The sequence below is a fragment of the Boleophthalmus pectinirostris genome, unplaced genomic scaffold, assembly GCF_026225935.1.
Source record: "Boleophthalmus pectinirostris isolate CB_2022bp ecotype Guang Dong unplaced genomic scaffold, ASM2622593v1 HiC_scaffold_6, whole genome shotgun sequence".
Lineage (NCBI taxonomy): Eukaryota > Metazoa > Chordata > Actinopteri > Gobiiformes > Gobiidae > Boleophthalmus > Boleophthalmus pectinirostris.
The window spans coordinates 21,324,766-21,350,045 of NW_026571447.1; the positions used below are offsets into that span (position 1 = coordinate 21,324,766).

Below are 25,280 nucleotides of genomic sequence, written 5' to 3' on the forward strand. Positions count from 1 at the left end.
ATTTGTCTATGTTTAATGTTATATATGTTATTTTGGCAGTATTTTATTTATATTTGACCTCTGACCAATGACAATGACAACTGAAATATCTGTGGCTTAATTACTGGACCCAAAAATGCATTCTCTTGTCTTAATTTTTACTTTTTGATCATGAGAGAGTGCAGTTCAGCTGGTGGCTAATCATTTGTGTAAAATGGGAGAGTTTATGCACAATTTTTAGAGCTGTGTGGGGTGGCCCCATCAGTCCCATGACTGAAACCATTAATGTGCCATTAAGAAGATAGAATATAATGTATGACATGTGACCACACAGTGCCCTCTGGTGGCCACATGGATAGAATCTCTCAATCATACGCACATAATTAGTTCATTGAATGATTAGTGTGATGATGATGATGATGATGATGATTATTATTATTATTGTTGTTGTTGTTGTTATTGTTATTATTGTTATTGTTATTATTATATAACCATATGACTATATAAATAAAATAAATAAATCAAATCAGGGTGCTCTAAACAGCGCGGCGGCATCACGGTGCGTCACAACCAGCCTGTCCGGGGTTCGACTCCCGGGTCAGGTGAGACCAGACAGACTATGGGTGAGACGTGTCCAAGAACGTCTGGCAGGGACACATTATTATGCACATACACAGTGTATGGGCACATGTCACCTCTACGTCACTTTACAGCGTGATTGCTGGAGGCACATGACCGGGCTGTTTACACCTCCACATTGTTCAGCGGTATGACAGCGAACATAGCTGCTTGCACACTTACTACAGCAGTGATAAAGCGAAGGTAATTGTGTGAAGTGGGCAGTCACAGAGGGTCGGTAAGTGAGGGCTTTAAGATATTTGTTTTGTAGTACATGACGCGAGGACTCCCCTCTTCCGTAGCAACAACAGCTAATTTAGCATTAGCCTAGCTCCATCAGAAGCATCAGTATACTGCACAATAACAATCATAGACTACTGGAGATATGGAAGACATCATGTGGATACGGTACAGTATTCAGTTTTATAGAGATTTAGAATTAGATCCATTATTAGAGTTATCACTGACAAGAGTTATGTCATTTCAGGAAACATCAGCATTAGTAGATTGATTGTGGATGTATTGCAGGATTTGAATGGCACAAAAGTTACCATCAGCTGGGTTGCTACTAGTATCTTTTTGTTCATTCCAGCTAAAGGAAAGCTGCTGTATTCACCTCAAACCCTGGAGAGCACCATGGAAGACACAGATGTGGAGCGTAAGATTTTCTCATGGATAGATTCAAATGATGAAGTTCATAATTCATTCTTTTCTAATTCAGTTTCTTTTGTCTTTTTTTTTAATACCAGAGGTGACGCTGGCTTTATTAGATGCTGCAAATGACAAAGACACAGGGGTCCAGGAACAGGTCAGGAAGTCTGTCCTTACCCTGGGGAAGACACAGCCAGAGCGTGTCCTAGCCATGTGCCAAGACTACCTGCTCAAACACCCAAAGGTGAGACTGCAGAGAAAAATGCTGGTAGTGCTATGAAGGCAGTTCACAATGGATGCCATTTGTAAAGCTGGTTGATTTGTCTAGAATGTGAACAAAAGCTGTGATTTCTTAAAGTAAGACATTTCCTTTAAGAAATCACATGACAACAGCTCTATAGAAAGCAAGATTTTGTTCTTCAATCATTTGTTTATGAAAATATATGTTTTTATTTTTTGATATGTGATTTATTTTTTAGATGCACTTCTAATGAGCACTTCTGGGGTTTTTTTGTCTTTTTTTTGTGTGTGTAGCTTATTGTGAGCCACAGAGTTGTGATTCTTCGAACAATTGAACTGATTGTAGACAGCAAAATAGACTACATCAGTTCCAATAAAATCAAAAGCATCATCTCCCTTGCATCTGATGAAATGACGCGTTCAAAGGTAATTCTATTGTCTTACTGTTGTTCACAAGCTGTTTGTACCATTCTGCTTAAAGCCATTCCCTTTTGTGTTCCTTTTCTAAACAGGATGTCATCCCTGATTGGCAACAGGCAGCAAGTAATATTTTGGTTGCTGTGGGTAACAAGCACATAAATGACATCATGGAGGAGATTTTGAGCAAGTTTCAGCCTGGAGTCCTGCCCCACTTCTTTGTTGTTCAGACATTGGCCAATCTGTCAGACTCAAACGGTAAGAATGCGTAACCTAAATACACTTTAAAATATGTGTATTTTATTAGTTTGCACAGCACATGTCAACTCTGAAGAGGACTCACCACATAATCTTCATGAAACAGGAATTCAAAAGTCATTGTGTCGGGAAGACCTGAACTCGCTAAACCTGTCTAAAAGTGTTCAACTTTTGTGTAAACAAGTTGTGGCAAATTTGACCATTTTATTGCACAATCACAATCAATCGATCAAGTCCATCATGTGTTTTTTGGAAAAGTATCGCTGCCAGTTAAATACTTTTTTTTTTGATAATTTTTTTACCATCTATTTTCCTTCTAGTGTTTGGTATGGTGCCTTTCTTGAATGCTATATTAGGTACAATGTTGCCCATGCTCAACATGGCCAAACAGGACAACATGAAGTGGGTATTTTCTTCTGGTAAGGCTTCCCAGTAAGACAATAGAATTGCAGTATATAATAACATAACAATCTAAATGTTGAATTTGTATTATTTTTTGATATCACTCTAGCGCTCCGTCATTTCAGTGACAGTATCCTGGAGTATCTGGCAAACCTTGATAAAGCTCCGGATCCCACGGTTAGAAAAGACACCTTCTCCAGTGAAATCTGTGCTGCTTTTGACATACTTTTCCAAAACTGGTTACAAAGCAGAGAGCCTAAGGTAGGATTTTATTTTTGTCCCTAGTTGTCTTGTTGCTTAAGAATTTGACTTTGTACTCACTTGCTGCTTTATCTGCACACAGCCACTTGAAAGAAAAGTTTACATAAGGTGTGTAACTTGTTTCTCCAACATGTGTTTTAGTTGAGGCTTACTGTGGCTGAGGCATTGGGGTCTATGTGCCACCTAATGGCAAGTGACAAACTGGAGGAGCACATTCCAAAACTGATTCCGTCGATTTTGTCTTTGTATAAAAAACACAACAATGAACATTATATTATAAGCAAGGTAATGTTATTGTGTTTTGTTTTGTTTTTATAGGTATAAGCAAAACATAATTTATTATCATATTATTTTTTTCTTTATTGTAGAGCTTGTGCCAAGTGCTTGATGCCTCTGTCAATATGGGCAGCCGAGTGTTGGAAACACAACTGGACAGTTTACTCTTCGCTCTTCATCATCAGGTATATATATAAAAATACACTAAAATGCTGTCATCAGATTTGTTAAAACAAATCTGTTTTAGTTGACAATTGTCCCACATGTGATAAATGGCTGTTATAGTCATATGTTTATGAATCAGCTGACTCTCTGCTTTAACTGTTGATTGTTGCAACATTAAACCACAGTGAATTTTAGAAAGGGATATGGTACGCCGCTTGTCATGTGAGAAGAGGAAGTATAGTTTAATTTCAAACTTTCACAAAATGTTATTTGTGCTCTATGCTAAATTGTCATTAAGATAATGCTACACCAACATTTAGCCCATACTGTTTAAATTAACATGAACATTACTTTCTTATATTCAGGTGTCTGTCTCAGTGGATTACAGTAACCCACCAACCGTAAAGAACCACAACGAGGTCCTTCGCTGCTTCAGTTTGCTCGGTATAGTAATCTTTACATATAATTCAAGGACAGTCCAGTGTTTTCTGTGTTTTAGCTTTAGAGAGTCACAAGAACACTAATGTGATCATGCTTTAATGAGCAAGACTCCATGTCCTGACAAGATAATTATATTAACTGGGACAGTTCCCTATTCAGTCTAGATTTAATCTGTTTTTTCTGCTACTTTCATACAGCTCACTTATAAATGCCATTTTACTTTTACAGCAAACACATTTCCAGACCGGCTGATTATGTTTGTACTGCAGAGGTTAGAAAACACCAATGAAAGAAGTAGACTGGGCTCTTTGGCTGTGCTTCGCCACCTGATCAACTCTACTAGTGAGGAACCAAATGTTAACAATTTTCATTTCTTCATTTCTTGTAAGTCCTTATGTGCAAATGATAAAATTTTCCTTCCAGCTTCCACAATGGAGACCAAAAAGCTTCTGATATTGGCCAGCATTAGACAACCAATGGCCGACCACAGCAATAAGGTATTACATTCAGTTCATGAATTTTTTCTATTTTAGTTACAGGAGCAGCATAATATAGTGCTGTCAGTTTAGTTGCATTTTAATATAGTAGATTTAATAATTTCTTGGTAAAACATTGTTGTCTTGTAGGTGAAGAAGCGAGTGGTACAGGTCATTAGTGCCATGGCCCATCACGGTTATCTCGAACTGGAAGGAGGAGAGTTACTGGTTCGGTTCATCGTTCAAAACTGTGCACTACCTGACACGTACCATGTAAATCTTCTACCTATTATATAACCTTAATATTATCCATTGTCTTTTTCATTCATAAGCAAGTGTTCTGATATTGTATAATAAATGTGTGTAATATGTTATTTCAGCGTGGACAAAGAACCACAGATCCAGAAGAGGTGACAAATGAGGCCCTTCGATCCATGTGTGACAATACTCTCCATCTGCTCACCACCACTGTTGGACAACTAGCAGATGTGTGTAGAGAAATCATTATTTCCCCAGCAATTATCTGTGTAATTGAGCAGTTTCATTCATTTATAATTGTGTTTGCAGGTTCTTTGGCCAAAACTTTTGTATTTCCTGACTCCCCCACAATACAGCAATGCCACTACTCCTCTCTGTAAAAGTTTAGTTGTTCTTGGAAATAAGAAGAAACTTAACCAGGAGAGCAGTTTCCACATTGACTTCACACAAGAAGGTTAATGTTGGTCATAATTTCACATGCCAATGGTTATAATATGTTGTGATTTGTTGATTAATGTTTGACTTTTTATTTTACAGTTAATTTACCTACCCCTCATACACTATTCATAAGACTTCTGGTAAGTGTAGGTCAACATAATGGATATTCTTATTTTGATTGATTGATTTTAATTTCCTTAATTTATTTTATAGGTGAATGCAGCCTTTCCATATAATAGCAGAGACCATGGCGCACCTTCACTCTCTTTGCTTCAAGTTCTCAGCACCAACATCCATCCAAAGTTAGACACACTATGGGACAATGAGATACCGCCATTATTAACACTTTTAGAAGGTATGGTCAGGCATTTCAGTTTAATATGTTCCATCCAGTTGGTCTGTGTTTTTACTTCCTTTGTGTATAACCAATGTGTAATATTTTCAGAGTTCACAGTTGAGAGTCTTGACAAGAAAAGCTGGGATGATAAATTGTTAAAGGTAAATGCAAGTTCTTAAATGGCCCATATTACACTATTTCCTGTTATAATGTTGTTTCCTCATCAAAAACATACCTGGAGTTGTTTTGTTTCATTCACACATGTTTAACACTCTAATACTTCAGGCTGAGTTCTTCTTTTAAACAGAAAACACTCTGTTCCACCTTGGGATGTCATGTGGTTATACAGGAAGTGATTCACTTAATAATGATTGACAAAAGGGAGCTGTTAACATGAAAATTACCATTTAATGACATTACAAGGTGGAACAGAGCATTTTTAGCTTTGGAGATGTAGACGGATTAATAATAAAGGATTACTCAAACATGTGAGTTAAACAACAAAAAACAAAATAATATTTTTGCAATATAAGACAATATAAGTCTTAGATTGCAAATTTTTGCAATATAAGACCTTTAATCAACCAAATAATGCAAAAGAATCACAACAAATGTCTAATAAACTGGATGTGTCTTTCAGTTCTTGTCCAAAACACTAGTTACTATTGAAGAAGACAAGTGGATCTGTCAGTTGGCATCTGAAGCAACCCGGTACCTCTCCACATATAACAATGCCTTAGAGGAAAAGGTAAGTTTCACTTTAACAGATTTTTTTTTATTTTTTTTACCATATTTATGTTTACGGTTATGTTTATGAGTTTATCAGTGCACAGTAACATATATATGCTGTACTTTTTGTCTGCAGAGCTTCCTTTATCGGTGCACTGGAGTGATTCTTCAGCAAAGTTTCAACAAAGAGCAAGTTAAAAAACAGTTGCATGAAATTCTGCTATCAGCTCACCATAGTGATGCCATTGAGAGAGAGGTAATGTCTGTCTTAACAAACAAATTTTAATGCTATTCTCTAAACTGTTCACTTTTATTGCATTTATAGGGAGTTGCGATGGGTGTTGGTTTGTGCGCAAACAGCCATCTGGAGGGTACACTGGCAAAACTGGAGGAGTTTGGCAAATCAGAAGCTTTTAAGAAGTCCCCAAGCATTTTCAACTTGCTAAAAGTACATTCAACTTCACTCATAATGCTAATTTAAACTACTACTGTACATTTGGTTGGGATGTCATCAACATAATTGATGAGGTCTCTATCTGATTTTAAGAACTAAATATTAATGAGTATTTTAGTAGCAAAACAAAGTAGTTTCAAATCAACCTTAAATATAACAAAAGCTTTGTTATCATAAAGTTTATTTGCCCAATAGTGAGCTGTACGATTAGCTGTATTTTTTTTTTTGTTATGGTGTCAGTAATTGTGAATAATCATATTTCTTCTCCCAGTAATTATAACAGTATTGGGACATCCCTAACATATGGCAGTATCTTTAATTATTTTCAGGAGCGTAATGAAGTTGAAGTGGAGAAAGTGAAGAGTACTTTAATCCTGTGCTATGGACAAGTGGCTCTGTACGCTCCTCCAGAAAAGATCCTGAACCGCATCGACCAGGACATCCTCCGAAACATCAATAAACACTTCAATACTAAGGTAATCATGAACAGGTGTATAGGTATATACAGTAATCTAAAGTAAAGTAATGCTATTGCTATTTTATAGAAGGTATTGCACACTTGGTAAGGAGGCTCATAAAGGTAGGTATAGCAGTACAGTCTTATGACCATTGTCACCTCTACTCCACACAGGTTCTGGGGATAAAAGTAGAAACTAAGGTATCGTCATCAAACTACATGGGGTCTCTTCTAGTTTTAGTATAAGTAACTTGCTTCTGCCTTTTTCTATCTTTAATCTGAATCGTTCTTGATTTCTTATGCTGTTTATGCAGTGTGGTAAAACTAGTAGTTTGTGATTTGCTGTGTCACTGGCCTTTTACCCTTTAAAGCTGCAGTATAAAGTATCAGTGCCATAAAAGTGTAGTTTATAAAGTTTCTTAATAACAATCCAGTTTAAGTCATTTAATATAACAAAACATATAACATATAACAAAAATTATTAAAATTAATATGTGATCCTAATTGGTAAACCTTGTAAATTGTTGAATTGTATAGCTATTCCCAAACATATTTTTAATGTGTGAATTGAATGCATACTTCTGCTCTGTAGCTTTAAAGGACAGTTTACACAATTAAATCAACTAGTGCTGGCTACAAGATTTCTTTATGTTGAAGAGCAGCTAAAAAGAGAACTACAATTTACTATGTATTATAGATACTGAATAACCAAAATTGTAAAGTAAAGGTTTTACTAGCAATGCGTACTGGTTGCGTACCTTCAGTCATTGCTGTTCTGCTGTTCTGCACCAAAAAGAAAACTGTAGATCCTGTGTTATGATTTTGAAGTATTTAACCTACTAATCTAGTTTAAAATACATTTATTTTTAGTTTCAGGCTTCCTCTGATTTGGTTGAACAAAACTTTTGCTGTCTTCCTTTCCTCTCAGGTGTCTCTTCTGCATAGCTTTGTAATTAACATTTAAATCAGTCATGTGGTTCAAGGTGAGAAATTATCATCTTTACCTCTAGACTTCGGCCTGTAGTTTTTGCTGGTGGTTTGCTGCTGAAACATATTTCCCCTAATAGCACTTGTCACTTGTTAATATCTCTAAAACCTGATCAACATTCTTGCGTAATGTTTGAGTTTATTTCAAGTAGATCTTTGCTATTGCTTAGTCTCAAAATTAAATTAGGCTGTGCGCTGTGCTGTGCATTTTTAAATTATAAAGCTACTCTAAATTTAACCTCTTGGGCTTGACTTGAATCTTTTTTCTCTAAATTGTTGTATTTTTTCTTTGATTTGCTTCAGGACATGACCATGAAGCTGAGCCTGATCCAGAGTGTTGGTTTTATTGCTAAAGCCATCAGTGAGTGTGTGAAGAAACAGGGCTATGTTTTCACTCGCAAACAAGAACTCATCACAACTATGTTGGTCAGTAACAAGAGCAACAAAGAATAAAAATGAAATAGTTCTGACATCTTCCCCATTTTCTTGAAAGGATTTCATAAAGGCTGAGGCAGCTGATTCGTTGAGAACTCCAGTGCGCCATCTAGTGATGACAACTTGTGCCAACCTAATGTATCCTTTGTGTGCAGTATAAAAGCTCAGACTGTGGGGATTGTAATACACTGTGGTGCGGTGGTGAAGTGTTAAACCTCACATAAATACTTGAATTACCACCAAACTATCTTTAACTCCCACTCCAGTGCTCTTGACCCAGCTCTGAGCGAGAATGAGATTTTTGATTTGCTGAAGATTTGTGTGAACAGTGTGTTTTCATTGCCACCTGAGACACACTCACCTGAGAAAGTGAAAGAAGACGAAATACTTGATCCTAAACAAAGACAGGTGCAATATCAACTTCAAATTGATGAACTCCTTTTGCTTTGTTTTGATGAATTATCATATGAAATCTGTGCAGACACTTTACAAGGACACATTAGCGGCACTTCAAGATCTGCTCAGGAGTGTTCTGTCCAGAGACCCAACTCCGGATGGTCTGCAGAGTGTTTTTAAGGTGAGGCAGGATTTAAACAAATGGGGTCAATATATTTTCTTGGAAATCCACAACTCCTGGTATCTTTGTTACTGAGATTTCTTTCAGTTTGACTTGTCACATTTGTCAGCTGTATTTTTTGTTGTCTTTTTCAGCACATTGAATCCTGGTTAAGTTCAAATCAGGATCACGAGAGGGAGCGAGCCGTTTCTGTAACATCAAACATACTATCATACTATCTCGATATCCTCACAGTCAAGGTATGGGCCAAGCACATGCATACATAAATTGTCATAATTGAGATAACCCAAATCCATTTTAATTTCTTGTTTTTAGAATATGGTTTCTTTCCACAATCTTGGAGCTCTACTTGGGCGGCTGTCTCCACGTTGCTCTGACCCTGTTCCCACTGTGCGAACCGCAGCTATTGACTGTCTATATACTCTGCTTTATATACAACTACGATATGAAGGTACAGTCAAACCAAAGCTTATACTGCATTATACTATTAAATATACATACACATATCTAATAAAAGATTAGATAAAAATCATATAAAATGTACATATTAAATTATTAATAATTTTTTCCACATTTTGCAGGATTTGCCCTTGATTATAAGGATGAAGGCGTGGACAGTTTACTACAATTAAAAGAAAGTCTAGAAAACCCAGACCATGCAGTCCTCTATAAAACTTGTTCAGAAACCACCAAGGTACAGTAACTTTTCACCCTCTTGTCATAATATAAAGAAGCAATTTGTATTTCTTCTGGTGGAGAGTTCTGCTGCATGTTTGTCTTCATGGAGCTGTACTACTTTGCCAGAATATTCCACACTATGGCTTTATCTTAGCATTAGGTGTTCTTATTGAGAAAAGCAGAAGACACCTACAGGTCTAGTGGTCAGATCTGCTCATGGGCAACATCACAGTACGAATGCATGTTTTTAAGGCAATTAAACATTTAATTGAATAAATCTAAGATAAATATAATGCCATACTATGGATTTTTCCAATAGCAACCAATAGCATCTTCATTAGACAAACAGAAAAATGACATATTGTACTTTTAAGTGGCACTTTATATTAGGGGTGTCAAATTATCGCGTTAATTGCGATTAATTAATTACAGTCATATTTAGCGCGTTATGTTTTTTAATCGCGTTAATCTAATTTTTAATCTCTAACTTTACTGTTTCTGTATGCGAGTTGCTTTATTATAAAATACGTTTTTATGTGTTGTTGGGACAACAACAACACACACACACACCACACACACAAAACACATTTATACATTTTTTTTATTTCGGTAATTCCACTCATTGCCGGAAACCCACAAAAAACGCGCGCAGTAAGAGCGACGTAAACGTCATGTTAACGTTGGCGGCGTCAGGCACAATGGACGAGGTCGTAGAGCCAGTAGAACAGAGTCAGCAGTGCACAGGTAAAAATGCATTCGTGTCTCGGAAATTATTCTCCCGACGTGAAATATAAAAGAAAATAACAAATATAAAATCGCCTACAACTTAAATGTCACTGGTGAAAACAACCTGCATAGGCTCATGATGTCTGCACTACTGTCCTATAGTGACCTGCCACATGAGGGGACACACACACAAACACAAACACACACAAACACACACCTTCATCATCATCATTAACCTGAGAACGCGCGGACCACGTTTCTTTCCGTAGTTACTGCGCGGACACCGACGTGCTCCCGTGCGCAACGTACGTTTTCTCGCGTACGCTGCGTAAACCGCGCTTCCTCCTGTGCGCCTCTAAACCAGAACTAACACCAAGACTAAAACCGGGACTAACCCAGTCCAGGACTAAACCAGAACTAAAACCAGGTCTAAACCAGGACTAAACCAGGACTAAAACAAGGACTAAAACCAGTGATCTCATATATAAAGCATTTCTCTATCAATAATATTTTTAATATGGTTAAGGAAAGACTGGACTTTTTATTGTCTTTAAGTAAACAAAAGTTATTATGTTCAGATTTCCTCGTCTTTGCTACTTTACAACAAACAGTTTCTTATTCATGGAGACTTGGGCTCAACAGCCAATTTGGAGAGATTTGTTAAACAATAAATGACTTTATAAAGTCACTTTTTTTTGTTTCTCAGCAATTTTTAGGTGAGATTAATTAGATAAATTAATTACAGCGCATAATTAATTAATCTCTCAATTTTTTTAATTGCATGACAGCACTACTTTATATATCATATTTTGGTTTGCTTTTAGGTGATGAGTAAAAGATTGCCACAGCAGCAGTTGACGACACTGGTTTTTATGCTGTTTGAGGGACTAGTGGACAGCCAGGCAAACTGCTGTAGAGCCTCTTCTGTCATCCTCAATACTCTACTCAAGAACAGAGGAGGCGGACTGCAGGAACTGGTAACTCACACAAGAAAAAACACCATAAACTAGTCACGTTTGTATCTTTAATATATTTTAACCATCATAGGTTCCTGAGATGCTTGAGGTGTTACATGTACGATTGCAGAACATTACAGATGACCAGGTAAGTATTTGTTATACCTAAACATAGACTAGTACCTCAGAACAAGCAAAATTAAGTTAAATCTGTGATAGTGCCCAAATTTAAAGATCCCATATTATGCCATTTTCTGATCTGTGTTATAAGTTGTGTGTCATTTCATTTACACATGTTTAAGACATAAACGCTGCATATTTCGTCTCAAACAGAAAACACTCTGTTCCTTCTTGTGATGTCATGTGGTGAAGAAAGTGCTGCACTGTATACTGTAAATTTCATACACTTTTACTAGAGTCATTTGGCTGATTTTAGTCCTGGAATTGCCAGGTAAAAAAAAAAAACGTCACAAGGTGGAACAGAGCATTTTGAGCTTTGGGGATGTAGACAGACTAATAACAAAGGGTTAATCCCTGTGTGGGCTGAGTGAATGAAATAAAACACAACTCTGGGTATGTTTTTGAGACAGTAACAACGTTCTAACATGGCAAAAAGCTCACAGGAGTAAATTTTGCATGATAAATAATTTTAATTAAATTTGATCATCATTGGCAGTTGATAGTAGGGTGGTCCAAAATATATATTTTTTAGAATCTATATTAAAACCCTGCATTTGGTTCCATATGTGGCCAAAATATTTGGGTCCAAATTTTATACAAATTAATTAATATTTAGATGTTGCTATACTATAACATAGTAAACCAAATAAATAAAGCATATTATAATAATATAATAATAATAATTTGCCATTTTATTTTGCAAACATAAACTGACACTTGCATAAAAATGACTTAGAAAGTCCATAAAAGTTGCTTAGAAAAAACATAAAATCTATAAAAAGTTACTTAGAAAGTCCAGCTTCCCTGTGGCTTTGTTGGCATCACAAAAGATGTGGCTGTGCTCTTTGACAACTTGCAGTAGATACTGTTTCTGATCTTCATTCTTTTTTAGGCTACAGTTAAAATCTTGAATAAGCTTCACCCCCTTTCAGCAACATCATGGACAACTTCCCTGGAATGCACAATTTTAACAGCCTTCTGAAAGTCTGCATCATCAGCCCAGTCTGCTGGGGAAATTGTTAAAAATGTTTTTTGGCAGATCAAGAGCTTCGAAGAAAGGCATCGTGCTGGTGGTGACAAAGTCACTGATCTGCTTCCCTTCATAATCTCCTTGATTAAGGACATCACATCACTTTGGTGGAACCTCTGAACCTTCCTTTTCCATAATATTGTAAACCATCAACTTCTTCTGTTCTTCTCCTTTTTCTTCCAAATTCCTTCCTAAATCATCTTTTGGATACTAAAAGCTAATGCAGGGTTCTAATTAAGGATATCTGAAACTTTATTTTTTACCATGCTTTGATGGACCACCCTAATGTGTAGATGAACAGCCCTATTACAGTTTGACATCATTTACTCATCAATACTAAATGTTGCTTCAAGCTTTCAAATGGCCTTGTTGTGTACAATCTTTCATATTTTGTAGGTAAGAGTCGCAGTGGGACAGACAGTATTGATCTTGGCTTCTCAGCATCTACAAACCGTAATCAACACACTAATAAACCAGCCACTTCCATATGACACAAACCAAAACACAACAGGATATTTTTTATGTGTAATATATCATGCATAATATTTGTGGATAAAATGTTTTATCTTATTTCAAGTTGGATCAGTGAGATGTGGATGGCTTTGGGATCAGACGCTGTTGTAGCCAAACAAATAATGGAAATGGTGATGGAAAAACTGCTCATTTTGGCTCCGTATGTTGACCGCAAAGATGGAATGATTAGAGGAGGAACTACTAAGATAGCCACAAACCAGCCTCTTGCTGTAAGCTACTGGGCTGTAAGCACATGAATGCAAATTAACATAGACATTAAAGATCTTAAATGGTTGTATGCGCATTTTTTCAGATGACATGTGGACTTAAAGACTTATTATTAAATGGCCAAAGTCAAGAGCCTACTCTGAGCTTATTCCCACAGCTTTTCTCATCTCTCACCGTGAGAATTGGGGCAAGTGTAGGTGTTGCTGCTCCAAAAGACAATGCAAAACAGGCTGGCACTCTCCATGTAGCAGGGTAGGTTACTAATTTGCTAAACTTAACAAATAATATAGAGTATAATATAGAATAACATCATGGTAACATACTTTTATATGTGGCTGATATTTTTTATGTTTGTGTACAGGGTTGCAGCTGACGCACTGAGAATCTTGTTAGCTCGAGCCCAGATGGATGAAGTCATGAAAAGACTAGATGAAGATAATGCTTGGGATGCAATGAGAGAGCACAATTCACACATAAGTGGAATTACACTGCTGGCCAGGTTTGCTTCTACTATTTAAGTATGTAGCATTCACCATAACTTGATAGTGGAAGGATTGTTTTTGTTTTGAATAGAGCTGTTGCTAAGCATGCTGGTCCACGGTTACCAGCGATCGTTGAATGCTTGTGTCCATCTCTAAATAACATCTATGAATGCCAGAGGATTACTGTCACAGCTTTCTTTTCTGAGGTAACTCCTGTGTTATTATTGCTCCTATTGGGATACTACCAGGTTTTCACTGAGCATGCTTGTCTTATCTCCTGTAGCTTTTAAACCATCACGTGGTGACAGAGCTGATGCTGATCGATGTGTTGATGAACAACATGATGGAGAGGATATCGGACCACTGCAGCACTGTCCGAATGTTGGCTGTGAGGGGCTTGGGCAACATAGCTGTTGGATCACCTGAAAAGGTACAAGCCTCATTTAAATGCACAAATTGTGTATTTCAGTACTTCATTTCAAGAAGTGTGTGTGTGTGTGTGTATATGTATGAATATGAATATATATATATATATATATTATATTACAGACTGTTATATTCTATGTAGATATTATATTTTATACATGATAATGTATGTAACTATTATCTAATTAATGAAGTAGGCCAGTTTGTTAATTGTATTGTCATGCATATTGATAATCTCCACCTAGGTGAATAAATATGCAAAGGAGTTGCTGGCAGCTATGAGCTCAGGCATGGAGGAGAAGGATGATCCAGGTAACCTAATAAACAGCTTTTCTTTATGTCTCCACTTTCATAACAAAGTCAATGGCAGAGACATTTTAATAAGTATAATTTTATGCCTTTTTCCTTCAGGTAAACTGATCACTCTTGAGGCTATGTCTGGTCTGTCAAAAGTTCTCCTTCATCTTGATAAGAAAAATGTTCATTTACTAGTGGTCTATATTTTTATGAAGATTAAGCCATTCTTGGAGAGTGTAAGTAAAATCTTTTCACACTTATATAAAGCATAGATATTTTTATATCTTTGTGTGTCTTTATCCAGGAGAATGATGAGATTCGCTGTGCATCCATACATCTGATGGGAAACCTGTCAAAGTTTGGATCAGGAGAGCCAGTTTTCAAAGACCAGATCCACAATGTCCTGGTGAGCCTGCTACTGCACCTGGTTGACCCAAACCCAGAGGTTGTTAAGGTAGGAAAAAGCTCTTGATGGTGATAAAATATTTTTAAAAAGTAGATTCTATTGTTATGTTATGTTCTCAAAAATATTTGTGGTTTTACCTTAGGCCTGTAAGTATTCAATGCGTATTTGTGCTCCTGTGGTGGGCTCAGAGCAAATCACATCCATGTTTCAAAACCACCTTCACGAAGACAAGAACCTGCACTACGGAGAGTTCATCAATGACCTCACTAAATACCTGGTGAGACACTGTTATCAACATGAATACACTGATTCTCAACTGATGGTAACCTAAATGTAAATATATAGCTTCAATTATATGTTATGTGATAATCTAAAACCTCTTAATACCATTAATAAAATAACCCTAAAGCAACAACAAATAAACACCTCAATGAAACTGTATGCTCTTAAGCATAATAAGCATGTATGTATCTATAATGATTCAGAAATATGTAAATTATTTGATCGTCTCTAGCTCAATATATCAAATTATTACAACAACATAAGAAACAAATGAAGAATAAGTCCATATAGTTATTACAGTCACAGTACTGCTGGTATCTTGAACAGACCAGTACAGAAAGATCAGATGTATTTTGTTGCATAACAAGTAGATTAGAATTTAATTACCAGGGATTAGTTTTGGCTCCTCAGTCAGGCTTATTGTTAATTTATAACCCCTCTTTGAGGTTTGGTAACTATATATTTGCTTGAAGATCCAGGACTTCCCAAGCATGTTAAACTTCTATCACATCTCCGTGATCCAGTTCTTCAAAAGCAACTGGCCTGAAGTCAGAGCTGGAGCCGCCATGTTTATAGGTATGACAGATGCTTTACCTCTTATTGAACTGTGTTAGCTTTAGCTGCCTGTAGCCATATTTCTTTTAAAATAACCTTTTAAATGTTTTTAATCAGGGTTTCTACTCGGTAATGTACAAGAGGAGCATCTTTCCCATCTCAACATGGGCACTATCACTAAAGGTACTATCATCACTCCACTTTTTACATGAACAGGATTTTAACTCCATGTGTGTGCTGCTTTCAAAAGGTCTTGTGATGCTGCTTCAAGATCCAGATCCTGTTGTGAGGGTTAAAGCTGCTGAGGCCATGGGGCATTTTCACTGACACAAATTAAGTTATACTACAATGTTTGAAAATAACGAACGGAGAGAGATGTATTTGTTTATAGGCCTGACATTAACTACAGTGATTGGATATTAGTGTCTCACCTTGGCAACTAATGACATTCTTGCACATACAGAGCTATATAGAGTAGTTAGCAGCAAACATTTTACGTTTATCTCTGTTACTTGAATGCTTATGTTAACTTTATTTTAGTGACCAAAGACTGTGTTTCTGTAGCATTTAGCAGGGCAATAATCAGTGTTTTGTCAATGTGCAAATTGCAGAATACATTTTAGAAGAAAAGTATAGTACATATGATTTATTTTATAACTTGGTATGTGAATAGAAAATCTATATTTAGTACCTGACAGTAGCATCTGAGGTAGTTTAAACATTAAATTACATAAAGGTAAACTGGTGACTGGTCTGCTACTTGCTTGTTTCCAAGTAGAAGTCATCGTTTTTCCTTGAATGTTTCCCAGTATAGAATTAAGCTTATTTATCTTTATGGAGACAAATGACTATTAGACCCAGTCACAGGTCACAACTGTGGAGAAGTGAACTCGCTGTAAGAATGCATATATCTTGTACAAGAAATATAAGTTTAATGTTGCACTGTGGAACATTCCAGGAAAAGAAATAACTGCTCCTTGGACACTCGTTACTTAACAGACCGTCCACCAGTAAATGTAATAGTGACCCTTTAATTTAGTGGTTCGGTCATACCAGCATTTGTAATGAACATAGTTGAGAGGTTGGGCAGTGTTACTGTATATGTGGGGAGATGTCTGCCTCAGCACATTTTCACTTGAATCATCTACAAAACAAAGGATGAAATTTGCAATGAGCCAAAAATCATTAGTTATCTTGGATGTCTCAAAACTGTGGATGGCTCAGTTGCCAAAGTAAATACATTTTGGCCTGTCTCTAGTGTACAAGTTGGTGGTAATCCTGTATGAATCTGAACAAAATGTAGCCTCATAATTAGTGCCAAAGCTTCATTGTCATCCAATTTTAACTGAATAATCCAAACTGAATGCCTTTGTACGCAGTTGTAATCCATGCTTGAAGAAAATTGGGTCTTATTTTGTTTGTATATATTCAGGACATGTCGATGTTAAATGAGCACTGCAATGCATGTTGTTGCCTTTTTCTTTTTGCACTTTCTCAATGTTGTTAAATGATCTCTAAAGATGAATCATGTAAAATGTTATTTTAAAGCTGACAAGAGGTACATCTTCTAATTAAGTGTCATTATATGTAATATTGGCATATTCTGCTCCTGAATGGGCTATATGATCCAAATATTGATGTGTGGGTACATGGGTTGAAACTGAGTTAAAATTATTGTATTTTTAATTCTCTACCTGTCTCTTTGCATTTTTTCATGTCTTGAACTGTTTTATGAATGTCATTTACATCCTAAAGTGCAAGCTACTAAGCTATGTATGCATTTTGGTGGGCCATTGGAATATGTAAATAGTAATAATAAAACCAATATTGTTAAAAAACTTATACATCTGTGGCCAGTTTGTGGACATTTACAGCTTTTAACCATTTGGGGGCAGTAAAGTACCATTTACGACAGAATAGTTATTAGAAACGGATTTCTTTAGTATATTATATTAATATACTATGCTGTTTGTATGCCTATTGTGGTATGTTTAAACATCACCACAACAATAACTGAAATTGCACTTCTAGCTTAGCTACTGCCTTAGATTTCCCAATGCACCCCTTACAATATTCTGCTAATTATTTATCCTTATTGGTTTTCAGGCAAATTGCATAATTTCTGAAGAAACTGTAACATGAGCCACACATTTAGCAGTGAGGCAGTTCAGTTTTATTTATGAATTGATTCATTATTATACCACTCCTGGATTAGTTGAAGACATAGCTGTTGTATTCACCAAATAATATCCATAATTTATACAATATACACATTTAAATTAAAACACAAATGTTAGAGACATTTCATTAAATAAATAATCATTTTGAGTAGGCAGATTTCTAACAACACATTTGAGTGTCCATGGTACTATTTGAAATGCAAATATAAGTAGTGAATGTGTTTGTTTCTAAGGAACTAATGAGCATGGCTTGGCTTTGATGAAAAAGTGTCCCCTCGACAGTTACACCAACTGCTCCTCTGAAAAACAAGGAGGTGCTCAGAATCAGCCTCTCAATGCAAAACAGGCCAAAAGTAACAACGATATAGGATTGTAAGGCAGACTGTTCTGGGGAAGAGAGAGTGAAAAGTTGCTAGATATTACCAGCTTTTCCCTCAGTACTACATTTTTTTTTAACTGTTTGTCTTTTATATTGCACTTACGTACCACAAATATGAATGAAGCCTCTTTACACAGTGTTTTTGTTTTTGGAAGTTGGGGAAGGAAAACTAGGGCTGCACAATATATTAAACATACAGGCTTATGCAAATAATTACCATATTACACCCACAATCTAAGTAAGTCTTAGGTTATTTTCCCATTTGCACTGATTGTATAATTTTAAACAAAATACCTTACTAGATGTTATAAAGAACTAATTATAAAAAGTTTCATTATATTATATCGTGCATGTTTGTGAATACTGTGCACACTAGTGGATACATTCATAAACACATCTGAAAATAAAACACATTTAATAAGGCTTTAAATCACAATTTAATGTTTCATATGAGTAGCTGTTTTGTTTTTCCTTAAAATTATATTATATTATAGCATGGCAACATGGCCATTTACAATATGTCCTGAATATATGAATGAACTTGATACATTGTCTTGTGGAATAGAGTTAAGTGCAGTGAGAAAAGGCCTTATTTCTGTCATTGATGGTTGTAGGTGGAGACAGGTCTTAAGAGGCGTACTCATACTCCTCGGCACTGCGCCTCCCAAAATCCATCCAGCCCAGGTAGTCTCTGTCCTTTATCCTGTGTCCTGGTGCCAGCCCGCTGGCTCTGCTGCTCAGGGAGGACCGCGGGTGGGATGCTGCAGCTGAGCAAAACATCAAGAATTTTAAAATAAAGCAAACTATTTAACCACTGATATGTAAAGTGAATAAAACATAAGTCTGTAAGTGGGTAGGATATATCAGGCAGGCTGGAAGAGATGCAAGAAATAGGCAAAATTTTGACTTTTGTGGTAACGGTGATGGTCTCAGATTAGATTACTTTGAGAGCACGAGGATAGCATGGGCTCTTATGCATGTTTTATGTATTGATGGAAATCAATGAGCTCAGCTGGTGAGCACTGCAATGTAGGTATGCAAAAACATGACCTATGAGAACAAGTGGTTACGATGAGATGAATGAGTGTAAATGACCGAGCGAGGCCTCAGAGGAGTGAGAGGGGTGGGGGGGACACAGGGAGGTGGGACAGGGGACAGATGGTGAGACGGCAGCATGGCATGAGGGACCATAGATCACACAGAGAAAAACATAGGACACCGTGTTTACATGTTGACCTGGTGTATTTAACTGGGTTTAATAAGGTTTTATGGGAGGGGAAAATATGGTTATTATTCATATCCAGATTCCTGATGCAATCTGGGTAACCTCTATGAAGACCTGATTAGTGGCTGTAGAAAAATGCATTTGTCTTGGATTTAAAGGTACACCACTTGCTTGTGTTCTTGTAGATGCTATTGTTTCCTTGCAACCTGCAGTACGGCAGTGAACTTATCAAACTTACATTTATTAAATTTCAGGTGTTTCTCAGTCTCAAAAATAGTGTAAGTAGGCTCACCTCTCCACAGATCTGACCTATAATTTGGCCTGGTGTCACCTGATAGACAGGCACATTTAATGCCACACTGTAGAACATTCTAGACAAAGCCATAACATCTCCATGGAGACAAGCAGGTGGCATATCATTGTGTACCAGTGGCACCTTTAGCACTATGAAATATGAGTGGATGCCAAAGATCAAAGGGCTTGTCTAAAAATATATTATTATTATTAAACGCACATAAGAGCAAGTGTAGCCAGTGGCCTCTGCAGCTCACCTTTCTTGGAGAGCAGTCTGACGAGCAGCTGGTTGAGGGTCTTGCTTGCCTCTGTTTGGTCATGGGACAGCTCTGGGCCCACGGAGCGGACCTGGCGTGTGTGACTATCTTCAGAGGGTGGGGCGAGGGTCTCTGACACCCGGGGGTCTATCTCTGTATTCTGTGACTGTGGATAAATGACACATTCATTCAATAATAAGCACACCACCTGCATAACAAACATGTCTTTTAAAATGACTTACCGTGGTTTGTGAAGGCAGACTCAAGGAACTGCTGAAGAGAGCAGCCAGGAGGACACACACACTCATACCTAAATTCATGTCTAACCAAAGAAATAAAGAGAAATTTGTTATAAATGATGCCATATTATTGTAATATCTACCATAATCCACACCACAAATCTCTTTACTAAATACTATATCCCACCATGGAGTTGTTGTCTATATATTGTCTGGTCCTTAATGATTCTAATCTTAATTTGGCTTTGATGCAACCCTATTCATGCGTTTCAAGTTATGGCAACTGTCCTCTGTAGTCATAGCAATTAAATAATTCAAATCAATATATTATATCTTTTCAAAGGGGAAATGCTCTCTCGACAAACTCCTTCAAATCAGGAAAAAAATTGAATAGAAACCCATGAATGCAATATTGTTTGATTAGTTTTGGTTTCAGTATTTATTGATTTTATGCAAATTATTAGGGATTGAGTCTGTGTTGTTCTAGGGTGAAAAAAGTTGTGTTCATATCAGTGCCAAATCTACATAATTTTTGGATAAAATCAGTGGTGTTAAAAGAGCAGTCATTTGTGTTTGTCTGTCTGTGTTTTTGTTGTGATGAATTCAATCTGCCAACAACAGCTACGTCCCAAAGGGAATCTGCCAATTATCTGCAAATCTTCATTTTGCAGACTGTGCAATGTGGGTTGTTTTTTTTTTTTCTTTTTTTCTTTTTTCTCCAGACCAGTTTCACATGAAAGCCGTGAAGCTCCACACCACTGGGACTCATTTGTGTGTCCATGACTGCATTTCTTATTCTGATTAACAAAAATGCTCTGATGGTTTTGAGGCAATGAGCAAGTTTCAATTGTCAGTACAAATGTATCTAGTGATCGGAAAGTTTAAATCAATATAACCTCTCTAGGGGGGTTGCTAATTGCCCGCTGGGTTAACATGGTTATTTGTACAGTAATAAATGAAGCCATTATTTGGATTCCTGCTCATCCAAAGCAAATGATCCAATTAAATAAAAGCAATAGCACCAGCCGCTTCAAGGCGCTTGGCTCGACTAATTCAAGCTTCAGTGTGCTCCATAAGGGCTCTCATAATCACTGACTGTTGCTAGCTGCAATACACAGGGCAAAACAATACATCCAATCAGTAAATTAGGAAAATTATGAAATTGTGTATTCCCATGTCTGGTGTATTTCATAAATTTAGTGCATCAAAGGAGGTAGCTAAAATCTCTTTTTATTTTAACTAGTCTATAGTACACATCTTTATACACATTTTTAATTAAACATAAATACATGAAAGCAATGTTGTTTGATGAGCTTGTTTTCAGATTTCATTGATTTAAAGTAAATTAGAGATTTGAGTCTATATGCCATTCTAAATACATAATTTCCATGCCACATTGTAAATTGTACAGCTTTTCCAAAGTGACGTATCTGAAAGTTTTTAGACTACTACTAATATATAATCTATAATCTAGCCACTCTGCACTCCCACTAGTTGTAACTCATCACACTTGTACGTTTTAAACCAGTGTGATAGATAATAGATAAAGCAGGATGAATGTAACATTTTCATTATGTAAATGCAAATATAGTTCGAGTGAGTAGCTGGTCATAGTTATTCATTCATTATTCAATTGGCTGTAATGAGGTGGTGCAGCTCCACTCATTCCACGTGCCCACTTAGTGCAAAATTGTGGTTAATTACCTTAAAATTAACAATCAATAGCCTATACACTTTTGTTAATTTATTCATAAAACTTGTTAAGATGGGTGGTAACATATCATCCAAAACCAACTCTCAAAATGTTCAGATTGTTATGCAGTAATTTGATTCTATGAACTTGATTCATAAATTCAATTAAATCAATCAGTACCAAATAAATCAATAATAATTCACCCCGTCAGTTCTAATTATGTTCAGAGATATTTTTAGCTTTTCTAATTGCACATTTTAATGATATGGATGATTGAGACACATCAGAATTATCGAGTGTAAATTATAGGAATTGTAGTGCATCTATAGCAGTTATTTAATTTTAAAAGCATTCATAATAATAGTTTAAAATTTTGTTCACATATGTCTTCAATAAAATGTATTTCTTACCTGCAGTAGTAGATGTGGAGGAGGACCAGCCAGAAGATGCAGACTTTTTGCTCCAGTGATCAGTTCAAGTCTGAGGCTCGGAGGAGGAGGTGGCTTTTATAGGACCACACAGGAAGGGTGAGGGCCTGCTACAAGGGGCGGGGCTTGATGCTGGCGCACAAACTACAGTGAACTGACGCAACTCAAGACGCATTCATGCACTGGCAAAACCCTGCATATTACGTAAAAAGCACACACGAAAAGAAGGGGGGCGATGAGACAAAGGTGAACTTGACAAGAAGTTCACCAACTTCCAAATCAGTGGTTGAAAAGTGGATTATAATAGTGTTATTTCTATATCACTGATAGGAACAAAAAGATATAGTATTTGGTTTTGAATTGTTTATTTCTTTGGCTACTGTCAATGTTTTTTTGTTTTTTTTTACCATTTTTAAACCCATGAAATGAAGTAGCAGGTAATCTGAAAATTGCAGCAGTTGAAGCAGTAACACAAGGACTACCTTAAAAATTATGTTTTTTAAAAGTTTAAACACATTTGTTTTGTTCTTAAAGGAGCATTGAGTAAACAGCGATTTTAAACATTTGACCTGCAGCAAACATAAATAAATGAAAAATAATAGAGAAAGACATTAATATGCTTTACGCTGATCTTTAAAATCCTAATGTTTTTCAAATAATCCATTTCATCAGTTAAATTGATGTGCAAAACAAGCTGGAGTTTGGCTCGCACACTAACTCTTGGGGAAATAATATACTGACATTTCCTCTTCATATTTGCATCTTGTCTTGCCAACAAGAGGCAAGATGTGGCATAATCTGATATTGTGCTGAGGAAGGTTCTCTGATCTGATGCACACTGAGGCTCTTTTAATTTTTCAAAAAGATAATCCAGAAATGTTGAAAAATATCAAATAAGTATTGGAAACAGACCACAACAAGCAAGACAGATCCAGAACTATCATAGGACCAAACCAAGTGTCAGTCAGGACCAATTTGGGTTCAAACCAGGACCAAATCAGGGCAAGGTGAACACACACTAGGAGTTAACCTGGAAATAACTTGCACAACGCTGAGGTCGACACAAACTCAGCCACAACGGCTGATGCATCAAGACAATTATTGAATCAAAAACATTACTCAGAAGTAACTGACAGTATTATTTTTTTCATGTCAAAATGCACTGCTATAAAACTTTAAGATATTCAAATTTAACTGATTCAAAACTATGACTGACTGTTTTCAGTCTCACAAATCTTCAAATTTACATTGCACAAAAATCCAATTATGTACTTCAAATATCAAATTCACCATCTTAAAGTGAGTGGTATTGATGCAGTGATAGTGAACAGGATAGTGCCAACCACCAATCACCTCCATAATGCGGCTTTATTTCACTACTGACCCAAGGATTGTTGACTTGCTGATTACCCATTAAACACTATTAGGTGTTCTTTATTGTAATAGTCCTATATATATGTGTGTGTTTCAGTACTTTGAGAGGAATGTAAATCAGAATATTTGACAGAATCTATGCCTGACTAATCTGTCCACCCTCACAAGTGCAATCAATAAAATAAATTATACAACTGCACAATAAAAAGTCCCAGCAGGAAATATGTGTGCATTTTGAACTACATTTTCCATCAAAGAATGACCTAGGACATTTTTTTTTTATTGTCTTTTCATTCTGTGGTAAATATATTAATATTAATTGATGAAAAAAAAAATCAGTAAATGATCCTTACTAATGCAACTTGTTTTCTCCAACTGTCCTCCAGGTACAGACTGTATGTCTATTTATGAAATGTGTCGGTGACCTGTCCTGTGTGTTTTTAGCCCTATACTCCAGAATGCTAATGAGGCTAACATTAGCCTGTTTCCTAACACTGTGGGTGACAGCTGAGTTGGATGGGCATGCTCCTCTCTCCCTTCCCCTGTCAGTGACACCTGCCTAACTCCAACCTGCACACCGGCTCAATTTTATTACCTCCTGTATCTGCAAGACACAGCAATCTATGCAATATTCATAATCACATTTTTCCCCAGTAAGTTTTAGACACATAAGATTTAGTTTACTTTTACAACATGTAAAGGAAACAAAAAAAGAAACATGTTTAACTAAACAAGGAAATGAAAAATGTCACTGTAGACTATATTTGAACAAGAACAATCATGTGTATGTTGTCTTAGATTAAGCATTATTATATTTAGACTTACTTCTCGGTCATGAATGGTTGGACCCTTTTCAACGATGTTCTCTTGTCAGTCAGCTGAGCTCTTGACTTAATTGCAGCGTGTTGAGTCATCATGTGGGTCACAAACCATCTTTCCCTTTATAGTTCTCACTGCAAAGTGACAGAAGGTCTGTGGGAAGAGGTATTAAAATCAGTCTAAAAGAAACACATGATATGAGAAAGAATTATTCATATCAATATAAAGTGACACTGTATAAAAGCATCATAGAGAAAGAGTACTTTACTTTTTGACAAAGCAATTTTGACTTTTGACATCCAAAATACTACACATTTTAACAAATCAAAGGTGCTCAGGGATTTACATTTATTTATACAGAAAAGTATTTATAAACAATTTATTTGTAAACAGTCGGTTGTTTTTGTGCCCTAAGACCTTCAGAGAAAATACTTTGAGGGACTGTTGGATTGTATGAAATTATTGCTTGTTTTTCCCATATTGATGGACACTGTGCAAGAAGCTAAGAAGCTAGCTAAGGAGCCAGCAATGGACAATTTCCATTCCAGAGGAAATACTTTGTGGGAATAAACCATCAACCGAAACACCAGAGCAGAGTAAGAACAAGGCCTTTCCTGTTGTGTTCACCTGGCTCCCCCTGGACACTGACACCTGGGCTGCAGGACACAGAGAAGGGACACTTTTGGCTCTTCCTCTCCTGCCCTGACACAGATCTGCTGATCCTACTGGACCAGTGTGCCTCTTATAAATCTTTATAGTCCAGAAGTATCAGTAAGT

The 25,280-nt window shown here is 36.5% G+C and overlaps 2 protein-coding genes across 7 annotated transcripts; one reads left to right on the forward strand and one right to left on the reverse strand.

Annotated features, from left to right (window-relative positions):
* The first annotated feature begins 567 nt into the window (after nt 1-567).
* Nucleotides 568-17,457, forward strand: mroh1 (maestro heat-like repeat family member 1). 6 transcript variants are annotated; one of them, XM_055163641.1, is made up of 45 exons: nt 569-835; nt 1,190-1,255; nt 1,347-1,492; nt 1,783-1,914; nt 2,001-2,163; nt 2,484-2,582; nt 2,675-2,826; nt 2,968-3,111; nt 3,195-3,287; nt 3,633-3,711; nt 3,937-4,050; nt 4,132-4,205; nt 4,335-4,457; nt 4,565-4,672; nt 4,752-4,896; nt 4,980-5,020; nt 5,094-5,235; nt 5,326-5,378; nt 5,858-5,965; nt 6,083-6,202; nt 6,272-6,394; nt 6,730-6,876; nt 7,032-7,058; nt 8,148-8,270; nt 8,338-8,417; nt 8,546-8,687; nt 8,761-8,856; nt 8,991-9,095; nt 9,172-9,307; nt 9,438-9,550; nt 11,085-11,237; nt 11,308-11,364; nt 12,823-12,918; nt 13,002-13,169; nt 13,253-13,419; nt 13,529-13,666; nt 13,741-13,855; nt 13,933-14,079; nt 14,321-14,387; nt 14,487-14,608; nt 14,677-14,826; nt 14,921-15,055; nt 15,534-15,636; nt 15,733-15,798; nt 15,866-17,457. In XM_055163641.1, exons 2-45 carry the CDS (start codon nt 1,234-1,236, stop codon nt 15,940-15,942), a joined length of 4,911 nt encoding a protein of 1,636 aa, XP_055019616.1. In that variant the 5' UTR covers nt 569-835; nt 1,190-1,233; the 3' UTR covers nt 15,943-17,457. The 6 variants fall into 6 exon arrangements, with proteins under 6 accessions (XP_055019623.1, XP_055019616.1, XP_055019619.1 ...); XM_055163644.1 differs by having other exon boundaries at nt 569-801; XM_055163646.1 differs by lacking the exon at nt 569-835 and adding an exon at nt 845-1,005 and having other exon boundaries at nt 1,085-1,255.
* Nucleotides 17,458-18,587: 1,130 nt separating this feature from the next.
* On the reverse strand, nt 18,588-22,349 carry LOC110171856 (cholecystokinin-like). The gene is made up of 4 exons (XM_020937653.2): nt 22,293-22,349; nt 20,193-20,272; nt 19,951-20,116; nt 18,588-18,941 (listed from the first exon to the last, which is right to left on the reverse strand). Exons 2-4 carry the CDS (start codon nt 20,268-20,270, stop codon nt 18,802-18,804), a joined length of 384 nt encoding a protein of 127 aa, XP_020793312.1. The 5' UTR covers nt 20,271-20,272; nt 22,293-22,349; the 3' UTR covers nt 18,588-18,801.
* Between the last annotated feature and the right edge of the window lie 2,931 nt (nt 22,350-25,280).